Here is a 13,927-nt window from a genome sequence, read left to right on the forward strand (position 1 = left end):
ATGACGGCCTAGGAACAGTGTGTTAACTGCCTTCGTCAGGGGCAGATCGACAGATTTTTACCTTGTCAGCTCAGGGATTCAATCTTGCAACCTTTCGGTTACTAGTCCAACACTCTAACCACTAGTCTACCTGCCTCCATGTCGGAACTCCTTCAAGAGACTGTTGGAAAAGCATTCCAGGTGAAGCTGGTTGAGAGAATGCCAAGAGTGTGCAAAGCTGTCATCAAGGCAAAGGGTGGCTACTTTGAAGAATCTAAAATATATTTTGATCTGTTTAACACTTTATTGGTTACTACATGATTCCATATGTGTTATTTAATAGTTCTGATGTCTTCACTATTTTTCTACAATGCAGAAAATAGTCAAATAAAGAAAAACCCTTGAATGAGTAGGTGTGTCCAAACTTTTGACTGGTTCAGTATGTGTGTGTGGCCTCACGCTGTGCTGACGTGCGGACGACTGTAACACAGCGGTGAGGAAGCCAGTGGGAAAGGTGAAGCCAGAGAGCCAGAAGAGGGTAGGGGGGTGGGCCGTCTCTGCCCAGCGGGCAAACTGCTCCACGCGCTGGCACAGGTCCCTGGTCCACGATGCCAGCGGCTTCAAAGACGGGTAGGCCTGAGGAGGACGGAGGAGACAAGACACTTCAGACAGGCAAAGAAAGAGACAGAGACACACAGCAACGTCAATAGTATATGCTGTCCTGCTATAGTAACTGTCCCAGCAGCATCATATGAACCTGTAGTGTTCGGTTCCTCTAGGCCTGTACTCAGTGAGTCAGTGTTCTGTTATTGAAGGTGTGTTAACCCATCACTGGGGCGGCAGTGTAGCCTAGTGGTTAGAGCATTAGACTAGTAACCGAAAGGTTGCAAGTTCAAATCCCCAAGCTGACAAGGTACAAAATCTGTCATTCTGCCCTTGAACAGGCAGTTAACCCACTGTTCCTAGGCCGTCATTGAAAATAAGAATTTGTTCTTAACTGACTTGCCTAGTAAAATAAAGGTACATATGTAGTGCACTAGGGTAGGGTATTAGGGTGCCATTTGGGAAGCAACACTCATTTTCTACTGACTGACCCTCATACACACTGGACTGGAAACACAATCCAACTGTTATTATGTCCTAAGGTTCAATTCTTCATTAAAACAGTGTAGAACTCGTTCCAGTAGTCAGTGAGACCGCTGTGGTCTGCCAAAGATTCTACTGCGTGTCAGGGGATGGGGCAGATGAAAAAAGGAGTGTGTGTGTGTCTCTTCAGAGGGGTCATTGAGGGCAGTATATGTTTATGTGGGTGCGTGTCTGTGTGTGTGTGTGCATGTCTGCCTGTGTGTATGTCTGGTCCACTGGGTCATCAGGTGGACACTTGGTGCCTAAACAAAGTCACAATGCCGTATCTGGGGCTGAGGGGAAGCTGGGGGGGTAATTGCAGTGTAATAAGTAGAGTAAACCTGCTGTCTCTGCTCCAGTTCCCTTCCTAAAGCCCAACCAGCCCAGTGCTGACTATTACAGTACAGCCAGACAAATAGAGACAGACAGACAGTGGGAGAGAGAGAGAGAGAGAGAGAGAGAGAGAAAAGAAAGAGGGAGAGCGAGAGAGAGGAGAGAGAGAAAGAGAGAGAGAGAGAGAGAGGGAGAGAGAGAAAGAGAGTGAGAGAGCGAGAAAAAGGGACAGAGAGAGAGGAGAGGAGAGAGAGAGAAAGAGAGCAAGAGAAAGGGACAGAGAGGGAGAGGGGGAGAGAGAGAAAGAGAGCAAGAGAAAGGGACAGAGAGAGAGGGAGAGGGGGAGAGAGAGAAAGAGAGCAAGAGAAAGGGACAGAGAGAGAGGGAGAGGGGGAGAGAGAGAAAGAGAGCAAGAGAAAGGGACAGAGAGAGAGGGAGAGGGGGAGAGAGAGAAAGAGAGCGAGAGAAAGGGACAGAGAGAGAAGGAGAGGGTGGAGAGAGAGAAAGAGAGTGAGAGAGCGAGAGAAAGGGACAGAGAGAGAGGGAGAGCGAGAGGGAAAGAGGCCTGCTCTACCCTGTTACTGGCCCCCTCTTTATGAGAGGAGGACAGGATGGCCATTAATGCTTCAGCTCCAGCTGTGTCTCTCTCTCTCAACTCCACTGCCTCATTACTCTACCCTCTATATCTAGTCCCCTACTTCCTTCTGCTTTCCTCACTATTTTTTCCCCTGTCTGTCAAGCTCTTTCTCCCTTCTCTTTCTCTCATTGATTGCCTGTCTCTCTCGCTCTCTTCCCCTTCTCTTTCTCTCATTGATTGCCCCTCTCTCTCTCCCTGTCCCTGCTCCGGGGATGAACAACAACCCCTTCTAGAACACTATCCCCCCTCCTTCTCTTGCTCTCTCTCCTTCCGTCCGTCTGTCCATGTTCCATTCACCCCTGGCAGGCATGGCAGACTGTCATTATATTTCTGCTCCCTCAGACTCATGGCTTTAATTTTGGCCAGGCTGCCTCGCTCGTCCTAGAATACGTGGATCTGTGTGTGTGCGCGCGCGGGCGCATGTGAGTATGTGTGTGTCCCTTCCCCCCCTCTCCTGCCCCAGGCTCACACACTGACGTTTTCCAGCCCGATCAGATTGCTCCTTTTGACATAGCCGAGATGGCTTCTGACAGCCTCCATGTTCTTCTATAAATCACACTAATACTGGACTTTCCCACTGGGCCCACACTGGTTGAATCAACGTTGTTTCCACATCATTTCAATGAAATTCCGTTAAACCAACGTGGAATAGACATTGAATTGACGTCTGTGCCCAGTGGGTATGTCCCCACTACCCAGATTGACCATTCATTTGACCATGGAAGCGTGTTTTGGGGAAAGTATGGTATTAAATGCTACATAAGGAAATGGACCTTATGTACCATCAACAGCTGCTGCTCTGCCTTGATAGTGTCTGTGGGTTGTCTTGTTGTTAGGTATAAGGCTGAATATGTAACGTCATCAATTCAACCTCACTGTATCGATCAGCAGAACGGTCCTTTAAAGTCAAATTGAAATCACATTTTGTTGGTCACGTGCCGAATACAACAGGTGTAGACTTTACAGTGAAATGCTTACTTACGAGCCCTTTCCCAACAACGCAGAGTTAAAAAGTAAGACAAATATTTGCTAAATAAAAAAGGAAATGGTAACACAATAAAAACAATAAGGAGGCTATATGCAAGTAGTACCAGTACTGAGTCAATATGCAGGGGAACGAGGTAGTTGAGGTAATTGCAGTAATACAGATTCTACATGTGTGTAGGGGTAAAAGTCACTAGGCAATCAGGACATACAGTGCCTTCGGAAAGTATTCAGACCCCTTGACTTCTTCCACATTTTGTTATGTTACTTATTCTAAAATGGATTAAATAAAAACAATTCCTCAGCAATCTACACACAATACCCCATAAAAAATGGGGTAAATAGGTTTTTAGAAATGTTTGCAAATGTATTAAAGGATTGTGTTGAGGCACAGATCTGAAGAAGGGTACCAAAAAATCTCTGCAGCATTAAAGGTTCCCAAGAACACAGTGACCTCCATAATTCTTAAATGGAAGAAGTTTGGAACCACCAAGACTCTTCCTAGAGCTGGCCGCCCGGCCAAACTGAGCAATCGAGGGAGAAGGGCATTGGGTCAGGGAGATGACCAAGAACCCGATGGTCACTCTGACAGAGCTCTAGAGTTCCTCTGTGGAGATGGGAGAACCTTCCAGAAGGACAACCATCTCTGCAGCACTCCACCAATCAGGCCTTTATGGTAGAGTGGCCAGACGGAAGCCACTCCTCAATAAAAGGCTCATGACAGCCTGCTTGAGGTTTGCCCAAACATAACTAAAGACTCTCAGATCATGAGAAACAAGATTCTTTGGTCTGATGAAACCTAGATTGAACTCTTTGGCCTGAATGTCAAGTGTCACGTCTGGAGGAAACCTGGCACCATCCCTACGATGAAGCATGGTGGTGGCAGCATCACGCTGTGGGTCCATTTTTCAGCAGCAGGGACTGGGAGTCAGGATCGAGGCAAAGATGAATGGAGCAAAGTACCTGCTCCAGAGCCCTCAGGACCTCAGACTGGGGCGACTGTTCACCTTCCAACAAGACAACAACCCTAAGCACACAGCCAAGACAACGCACGAGTGGCTTGGAGACAAGTCTCTGAATGACGACGAGTGGCCCAGCCAGGGGCCTGACTTGAACCCCGATTGAACATCTCTGGCGAGACCTGAAAATAGCTGTGCAGCGACGCTCCCCATCCAACCTGACAGAGCTTGAGAGGATCTGCAGAGAAGAATGGGAGAAACACCCCAAATACAGGTGTGCCACGCTTGTAGCGTCAGACCCAAGAAGACTTGAGGCTGTAATCGCTGCCAAAGGTGCTTCAACAAAGTACTGAGTAAAGGGTCTGAATACTTATGTAAACGTGGTATTGATTTAAAAAAAATCTCTATAAATTAGCAAAAGAAAATCTAAAAACGTGTTTTTGCTTTGTCATCATGGGGTATTGTGTGTGGATTGATGAGGGGAAAAAACGATTTCATCAATTTTTAGAATAAGGCTGTAACCTAAAAAAATGTGGAAAAAGTCAAGGGTCTGAATACTTTCCAAATAGCCTTTAGCTCAGTGCGGATGTTGTCTGTAATCCATGGCTTCTGGTTGGGATATGTACGTATGTCACTGTCACTGTCGGGACAACGTCGTCGATGCACTTATTAATGAAGCCGGTGACCGATGTGGTAAACACCTCAATGCCATCAGATGAATCCCAACATATGCCAATCTGTGCTAGCGAAAGAGTCCTGTAGCTTAGCATCCGCTTCATCGAACCACTTCTGTATTGAGCTGGCAATTCCTGTTTGAGTTTTTGCTTGTTAGCAGAAATCAGGAGGATAGAGCTATGGCCCTATTTGCCAAATGGAGGGCGAGAGAGAGATGTGTATGCGTCTCTGTGTGTGTAGTAAAGGTGATCTAGAGTTGTAATTCCTCTATTTGCACAGGTGACATGCTGGTAGAAATGAAGTAAAACGGATTTCAGTTTTCCTGCATTAACATTACTGGCCACTAGGAGTGCCGCCTCTGGATGAGCATGTTCTTGTTTGCTTATGGCCCTGTACAGCTCGTTGAGTGTGGTCTTAGTGCCAGCATCGGTTTGTGGTGGTAAATAGACAGCTCTGAAAAATACAGATCTCTCGTGGTAAATAGTATGGTCCACAGCTTATCATGGGGTATTCTAACTCGGGTGAGCAGAACCTCGAGCCTTCCTTAATACTAGAGATCACGTACCAGCTATTGTTAATAAAGAGACACACACAACCCCCCTGATCTTCCCGGACTCTGCCGTTCTGTCCTGCCGATACATAGAAAAACCAGCTAGATGTATATTATTCATGTCCTTGTTCAGCCATGACTCCGAGAAGCATAGTATATTACAGTTCCTAATGTCCCGAAGGGGGCTCATCCAGTTTATTCTCCAGCCATTGTAGATTCGCCAATAGAACAGAGGGTAGAGGTGATTCATTCATTTGCCGCTGTAGTCTCATCAGGGTGCCCGAGCCGGCCTCTACAGTGCCGTCTTCACCTTCGAGTGACAGGGATTAGGGCCTGGTCTGAGGTTAATCAATATGTCATTCACCTCCGACTCATTGAAGTAGAAGTCCTAGTCCAAATCGAGGTTAGTGATGGCTGTTCTGATGAACAGAAGCTCTTTTCGTTCATAGGAAACGAGAGTTAAGACCAGTGCAAAAAAATACACAAAATAGCACAAATGGTCAAGAGCCCGTAAAATGGTTGCCATTCCCTCCAGCTAAAAGTGGTTTTCTGACCATGATCTGGATGTACAGATTTGTTGATATCGCTGTGCTCACATAATAGAATGGTGCCTGGTTACATAGATGTTGCAATCACCATAGCACAAGGGCAGATACTAGTGATGTTGCTGCCGCTGGGGCAGTTACTACAGCAGAATCAAATGCCTTGAGATAAATGGTAAATGTGTGTTTTTTGTGTGTGTCTATGACCTGTAACAATCCATGAGTGTGTGTGGTTATGTATGTGTCTGTGTGTGTCCTACCTTAACCCAAAGTGGGGGGACGCGGGCATCGAAGATGCAGTGGAATGTTTCCTCCAGGCTGCTAGACATCACCACCAGACCCTTGATCCCCTTCTCCAGCTCTATCAGAGACGACCTAGACACACACACACACGTACACACGCTCAGTTAAACTATCCATCCAGTACTTTGTTTTTACCCCCCTTCTCTGTCTGTCCTACCTGATGGTGTGTAGCAGGGCATTGTATCTCTGGATCTCCTGCAGTAGGACCACGTTGAGAGGTGAGGGGTCGTCAGCCAGCAGGACTCTGGTCCCTTCATAGTCTATCAGGCCTGGGATCTTCTGCAGCACGTCTGCTGCTAACTCCAATACCTGGAGAGAGAGGGGAGCGACTGAAACTCTTACTGATAGTGAATATGCAGAAAATACAGAGCTACACACACACACACAAATGCACATGACACAGCCTCTAACTGTAACCCCCCCCACCCATCCCACTCACCTTATTCTCTCTGGTGGGCCCGGCAGCTGCTCCGGCAGTAGCTCCACTAGTGACCTGGGGCTGCAGGGAGAGCAGGGTGTCAAACAGGGTCCTGGTCTCAGCAATCTGGGAGGCGATGTCGGCGTTGGGGTGCTGGCCGAACACCTCGGGGTGCTCCGTGGCTGGGAGGAGGCTTATGTACTCCCTGTAGGAGGACTGGGGCCCGTCCCGGGGGATGTAGTAGGTAGAGAGAGAGGAGAGTCTAGAGAGAGGGGAGAAGAGACTGTTAACTCTACATAACCCCTAACCCTGTAGGAGGACTAGGGCCTGTCCCGGGGGATGTAGTAGACAGAGAGAGGAGAGTCTAGAGAGAGAAGGGTTAACTCTACATAACCCATAAGAGGAGGAGACGGGGGATGTAGTAGGTAGACAGAGAGGAGAGTCTAGATAACCCCTAACCCTGTAGGAGGACTAGGGCCCGTCCCGGGGGATGTAGTAGGTAGACAGAGAGGAGAGTCTAGATAGAGGGGAGAAGAGACTGTTAACACTACATAACCCTGTAGGAGGACTAGGGCCCGTCCCGGGGGATGTAGTAGGTAGACAGAGAGGAGAGTCTAGATAGAGGGGAGAAGAGACTGTTAACACTACATAACCCTGTAGGAGGACTAGGGCCCGTCCCGGGGGATGTAGTAGGTAGACAGAGAGGAGAGTCTAGATAGAGGGGAGAAGAGACTGTTAACACTACATAACCCTGTAGGAGGACTAGGGCCCGTCCCGGGGGATGTAGTAGGTTGACAGAGAGGAGAGTCTAGATAGAGGGGAGAAGAGACTGTTAACACTACATAACCCTGTAGGAGGACTAGGGCCCGTCCCGGGGGATGTAGTAGGTTGACAGTGAGGAGAGGAAAGTATTACAGTACAACATTGTTGTCCAATCCCAAATTGACCCTTAGAAAGTACTGGATAGGCAGGAATAAGCAGCAACAGGGCTGGACTCCTCAGAGTGACTGTAATATCAACGCTGGCCACATGGTGGTGCTCACGGTCCTCAGTCTTTATGAGTACCTGTAACCAGACAGCAGCCGCAGTAAGCTCTGCCATGACTAGATCTTTATGTGTGTTTGAGGAGAGAGAGAGTGAAAGAGACAGTTGTTTGTGTGTGTGTGTGTGTGTGTGTGTGTGTATCGCTGTGTGTGCTTGTACGCGCGTGTCATCCTCACTTGAAGAATGGCGCGGCGACGGCGGCCTCACAGAAGTAGTCGTTGATGTACGTGGTGAGCAGGCGTCTGTCAAAGTCGTCAGTCACGTGACCACCGTAGTTGACCCCAGCGATCAGGTACTTGAGGGCGTCCCAGGGGATCTCCTCGTACTCATCTAAATACAGACTCATCAGACTCTCACTAACCTGGAGGAGGGATGAGGACACGCCTGCTGTTAGCACCCCTAGGGGGTGATTTATACACTGCTTTTGATCTCACGCAACAGGATGTAGAGTGGTCAGCATTTTGTTAGTCTTCATTGTCTTACAAGGGAAAGGAGTAGGTGAAAAATTCTGTCACTGTTTTCAAGCATTCTTCATCATCAAATCTTCACAATCCATATCAGACTCAGAAATACCTGACATTCCCCTCTCCTAATTGACTATTTTTACCAAGTAGAAAGAGCCAAGTTGTGGATAGTTTTAAGACTACGACTGGAAGCCATGTGTGTGTGTGTGACTTACCTCGAAGTCAGAGTCGTTGAAGCCGTAGATAATGTTCCAGCCCAGCTGTAGGAACTTCTTCCTCTCTAGGAGGATGCTGTGGAAGAAACAGAGGGCGAAGAGCAGCTTCCTATAGAGCACAGGCCGGGCACAGCGTGTGAACTGACCCTCTGTCACCAGCTGGTACAGGCGTTTCATATTGGACTTCACACCCTGAGGGATGGAGGGAGGGAGGGAGGGAGGGAAAGAGAGGGAGTGAGGGAGAGGGAGAGAGGAAGGGAGAGGGGGAGAGAGGGAGGGGGGAGAGGGAGAGAGGGAGAGAGAGGGGGGGAGGGAGGGAAAGAGAGGAGAGAGGGAGAGAGGAGAGAGGGGAGAGAGGAGGGAGGGGGAGAGAGAGGAGAGAGGGGAGGAGGGAGAGGGAGAGAGGGAGAGGAGAGAGGGAGGGGGAGAGAGGGAGAGAGGGAGAGGGAGGGAGAGAGGGGAGAGAGGGGGAGAGGGGGAGGGAGAGGGGGAGGGAGGGAGAGAGAGAGAATTGAGTGGGGCAAAGGCAAAAGAGAGTAGATCATTCTGAAAATGTATCTAGATGTGTTCTCTTAAAGTGTGTGCCTGTGTGTGTGTGTGTGTGAGTACAGTAGTGTATATCCTCTCTCTGTCTACCCGAGGCGGTTCGGTGGTCATCTTGATGCCGGCCTGCAGGATAGCGATGGGGAAGTCAGGGTGAGGAGAGGAGCTGAGCCACAGTCTGAAGTCAGGATGGGGCTCCTCCACCTGCAGCTGTTCCACTAACTTATCCAGCTGGGGCATCCAGGACAGACACAGGTGGCAGTTAGCCAGGAACACCCAGTGACCTGTGGAGTGGGAGTGGGAGTGGGAGAATAGAGGAAAGAGTGGAGGAGAAGCGATATTAAAAATCGACTTTTCCAAAAACAACAGTACTGATGTATTACGAGTACAATCTGATGTATGGCGATGACATTTGGTCAAGTATAGAGAGGTGTGGCTGAAATCACAACAAGCTACAGGAAGTGACAGCCAGATAGAACATAACAAATGACACTGCAGTCCACAAACAGGGCATGGGGGAGAGAGCGGAAATATAGATCATTACAACAGTATATAGAGAGCGGAAATATAGATTGAGATAGAGAGAGAGGAGTCCTATGAATACTCAGCAAAGTAACTATCAACAATGAACGAGAAACAGGCGCCGAGAAGAGAGAGAGAGAAAGGGAAATTCGTACCGCTCTTCACTCCCTCTTTGATCATGCGTGTGGCAATGGGGGCTTGACCCTGGCCCAGGGAGAGGGCATGGAATTTCCTGTTCATCCCTGAGGCCTCAGCCAGCTGTAGCAGGGCTCCTGTAGGGTCCACCCCCGGAGACAACACGAATATCAGGGGAGTCTTAGTGGTCGAGTCCTCCACCACCTGGGGGAAGCATCAACACAGTGGCTGAGATCAGGGGAGGACCAAGAGAGAAATTACTATTGTATTAGTACAGTTCTTGTTAATGGTCACAGTTGATGGCAGTTGGATGCAAGTATCATCCCCCAATTGGGTTTGTGACAAATGTAAAACTTTTTTACCAAGTGCTTTCACATCAATACATAGAGGATTACTGGGAACAAATGTTTTTCCTGTTCAGGTCAAGTGGTCAGGAATAACTCCAGAAGGCCAGAATGACCCATCTCAAAATGGACCACCTCCACAACGCAGGGGATCCATCTTGGCTCTGGTTGGCAGCCATCTTGTGCCAGATCCCTCAGCCGTCATTGAGGCTGAACGTGTCAGCATGGGAGTGAGACAGTGACACAGAGAGCAGGGGGGGTGGATCAAACAGTATCCTCTGAGTGCCACTCACAGTCTCGTCACACACACGCGCGCGCACACACACACATATGCACACACACACACTCACAGCCTTCATGTCGAGTACGGGCGGCTCCACGAAACGTGATCCCAGGTTGTTGATGATGAAGGCGGCGACGCAGAAGGCGACGCGGTCCTGCCGCAGCGAGCGCACGATCAACATCCTCTGGAGTTCATTACAACCATTCTCCCACTCACCTGGTGTGGAGAGGGTGGATGGAAAAAGAGAGGTCGGGAGGGAGAAGAGAGACAGGTCGGGAGGGAGAAGAGAGAGAGGTCGGGAGGGAGAAGAGAGAGAGGTCGGGAGGGAGAAGAGAGAGAGGTCGGGAAGGAGAAAGAGAGAGAGGTCGGGAAGGAGAAGAGAGAGAGAGGTCGGGAAGGAGAAGAGAGAGAGGTCGGGAAGGGAAGGAGAAGAGAGAGAGGTCGGGAAGGAGAAGAGAGAGAGGTCGGGAGGGAGAGAGAGAGGGGAGAGAGAGGTCGGGAGAGAGAAGAGAGAGAGGTCGGGAGGGAGAAGAGAGATGTCGGGAGGGAGAAGAGAGAGAGAGATGTCGGGAGGGAGAGAGAGAGAGAGGTCGGGAGGGAGAAGAGAGAGAGGTCGGGAGGAGGGAAGAGAGAGAGAGGTCGGGAAGGAGAAGAGAGAGAGGTCGGGAAGGAGAAGAGAGAGAGGTCGGGAAGGAGAAGAGAGAGAGGTCGGGAGGGAGGGAGGGAGAAGGAGAAGAGAGAGGTCGGGAGAGAGAAGAGAGAGAGGTCGGGAGGGAGAAGAGAGATGTCGGGAGGGAGAGAAGAGAGAGAGATGTCGGGAGAAGGAGAGAGGTCGGGAGAGAGAGAGATGTCGGGAAGGAGAAGAGAGAGAGGTCGAGGAGAGGAGGTCGGGAAGGAGAGAGAGAGGTCGGGAAGGAGGAGAGAGAGGTCGGGAGGGAGAGAGAGAGAGGTCGGGAGGAAGAGAAGAGAGAGAAGAGAGGTCGGGAGGGAGAAGAGAGAGAGAGATGGGGAGGGAGAGAGAGAGAGAGAAGAGAGAGAGAGAGGTCGGGAGGGAGAAGAGAGAGGTCGGGAGAGAGAAGGAGGGAGAAAAGAGAGAGAGAGAGGTCGGGAGGGAGAGAGAGAGAGAGAGGTCGGGAGGGAGAAGAGAGAGGTCGGGAGGGAGAGAGAGAGAGAGGTCGGGAGGGAGTCGGGAGGGAGAAGAGAGGGAGAGAGAGAGGTCGGGAGGGAGGGAGAAGAGAGAGGGTGGGAGGGAGAAGAGAGAGAGAGGTCGGGAGGGAGGGAGAAGAGAGAGATAGAAAGACAGTGAGGTTGAAGAAGAAGAAGGATGGAAGGTGAAGGTGACAAGGGGAGACAGAGACAAAGTGTTGGTTGGGTGTTTTCAGCAACACCAGTGATAACTAAACTTCGCAACTAAAGTCCCGGTGTTAAAACCACAATGAATCACAATGGCATGAATGGCATTGGGTTTTAGATAAACAATAGATTTTAATGGCAAGCCGGGAGGAAAAATTGTGGCAGCAAGTTCCATCATGTAATTCTACTAATATTGAGCTGAACTTTGTGTGATTTAATTAACGTGATGACATAAAGCAGTGATAGTGACAGAGGCACACACTGCTACGTGATGGGCATCAATAGTCCTTCAGCACGGAGAGAGAGAGGGAGAGAAAGAGAGACTCAGTGAACAAAGCCTTGCTTTTCAGAGAGACCGCCGTAGGCAGACCTGGCTCTCAAGAGAAGACAGGCTATGTGCTCACTGCCCACAAAATGAGGTGGAAACTGAGGTGCACTTCCTAACCTCCTGCCAAATGTTTGACCATATTAGAGACACATACTTCCCTCAGAGTACACAGATCCACAAAGAAATCCTCAACATTTTGATAAGCTCCCATATCTACTGGGTGAAATACCAGTGTGCATCACAGCAGCAGATCTGTGACCTGTTGTCACAAGAAAAGGTCAACCAGTGAAGAACAAACACCATTATAAATACAACCTATATTTATGTTTATTTATTTTCCCTTTTGTAATTTAACTATTTGCACATCATTACAACAGTGTATATAGACATAATATGACATTTGAAATGTCTCTATTCCTTGGAACTTTTGTGAGAGTATTGTTTCCTGATCATTTTTAATTGTTTATTTCACTTTTGTTAATTATCTAGTTCAACATAACTTTCCCATGCCAACAAAGCAGAGAGAGAGAGAGAGAGAGAGAGAGAACTTTCCCATGCCAACAAAGCAGAGAGAGAGAGAGAAAAGAGAGAGAGAACTTTCCCATGCCAACAAAGCAGAGAGAGAGAAAGAGAGAGAGAGAACTTTCCCATGCCAACAAAGCAGAGAGAGAGAGAGAGAGAGAGAGAGAGAACTTTCCCATGCCAACAAAGCAGAGAGAGAGAGAGAGAGAGAGAGAGAACTTTCCCATGCCAACAAAGCAGAGAGAGAGAGAGAGAGAGAGAGAACTTTCCCATGCCAACAAAGCAGAGAGAGAGAGAGAGAGAGAGAGAGAACTTTCCCATGCCCAAAGCAAAGCAGAGAACTTTCCCATGCCAACAAAGAGAGAGAGAGAGAGAGAGAACTTTCCCATGCCAACAAAGCAGAGAGAGAGAAAGAGAGAGAGAGAGAACTTTCCCATGCCAACAAAGCAGAGAGAGAGAGAGAGAGAGAGAGAGAGAACTTTCCCATGCCAACAAAGCAGAGAGAGAGAGAGAGAGGAGAGAGAGAGAGAACTTTCCCATGCCAACAAAGCAGAGAGAGAGAGAGAGAGAGAGAACTTTCCCATGCCAACAAAGCAGAGAGAGAGAGAGAGAGAGAGAGAGAACTTTCCCATGCCAACAAAGCAGAGAGAGAGAGAGAAAGAGAGAGAACTTTCCCATGCCAACAAAGCAGAGAGAGAGAGAGAGAGAGAGAGAGAGAACTTTCCCATGCCAACAAAGCAGAGAGAGAGAGAGAGAGAGAACTTTCCCATGCCAACAAAGCAGAGAGAGAGAGAGAGAGAGAGAACTTTCCCATGCCAACAAAGCAGAGAGAGAGAGAGAGAGAGAGAGAGAACTTTCCCATGCCAACAGAGCAGAGAGAGAGAGAGAGAGAGAGAGAGAGAGAACTTTCCCATGCCAACAGAGCAGAGAGAGAGAGAGCGAGAGAGAGAGCGAGAGAGAGAACTTTCCCATGCCAACAAAGCAGAGAGAGAGAGAGAGAACTTTCCCATGCCAACAAAGCAGAGAGAGAGAGAGAGCTTTCCCATGCCAACAAAGCAGAGAGAGAGCGAGCGAGAACGAGAACCCAACTGTTGCACATAAGAGAACAAGATGGGATAAATTTATAGAGACACACGTTAACTTATACGCAGGCATGACACATACTGTGTACTCACTCCCACAAGCTCCCAACCCTACCCCTCTCACCAGGTAGCTGTGCGGTCTCTCCCAACCCTACCCCTCTCACCAGGTAGCTGTGCGGTCTCTCCCAACCCTACCCCTCTCACCAGGTAGCTGTGCGGTCTCTCCCAACCCTACCCCTCTCACCAGGTAGCTGTGCGGTCTCTCCCAACCCTACCCCTCTCACCAGGTAGCTGTGCGGTCTCTCCCAACCCTACCCCTCTCACCAGGTAGCTGTGCGGTCTCTCCCAACCCTACCCCTCTCACCAGGTAGCTGTGCGGTCTCTCCCAACCCTACCCCTCTCACCAGGTAGCTGTGCGGTCTCTCCCAACCCTACCCCTCTCACCAGGTAGCTGTGCGGTCTCTCCCACCCCTCTCACCAGGTAGCTGCGGCCCTCCCAACCCTCTCTCCCAACCCTACCCCTCTCACCGGCTGTGCTCTCCCAGCACTAGGTACCCTACCCCTCTCACCAGGTAGCTGTGCGGTCT

At 49.4% G+C, this 13,927-nt stretch overlaps 1 protein-coding gene across 1 annotated transcript in view; it reads right to left on the bottom strand.

Moving 5' to 3' along the window:
* Positions 1–13,927, bottom strand: part of dnah2 (dynein, axonemal, heavy chain 2) — a 252,152-nt gene that overhangs the window by 2,786 nt on the left and 235,439 nt on the right. The window contains exons 76-84 of the mRNA XM_042327174.1: positions 10,123–10,271; positions 9,449–9,632; positions 8,865–9,055; positions 8,229–8,420; positions 7,726–7,910; positions 6,527–6,767; positions 6,245–6,396; positions 6,045–6,159; positions 439–615 (exon numbers count right to left, since the gene is read on the bottom strand). Coding sequence (XP_042183108.1) covers positions 439–615; positions 6,045–6,159; positions 6,245–6,396; positions 6,527–6,767; positions 7,726–7,910; positions 8,229–8,420; positions 8,865–9,055; positions 9,449–9,632; positions 10,123–10,271 — 1,586 coding nt within the window. The remainder of the gene's footprint in view (positions 1–438; positions 616–6,044; positions 6,160–6,244; positions 6,397–6,526; positions 6,768–7,725; positions 7,911–8,228; positions 8,421–8,864; positions 9,056–9,448; positions 9,633–10,122; positions 10,272–13,927) is intronic.

The sequence above is a fragment of the Oncorhynchus tshawytscha genome, linkage group LG09 (genome assembly GCF_018296145.1).
Source record: "Oncorhynchus tshawytscha isolate Ot180627B linkage group LG09, Otsh_v2.0, whole genome shotgun sequence".
NCBI lineage: Eukaryota > Metazoa > Chordata > Actinopteri > Salmoniformes > Salmonidae > Oncorhynchus > Oncorhynchus tshawytscha.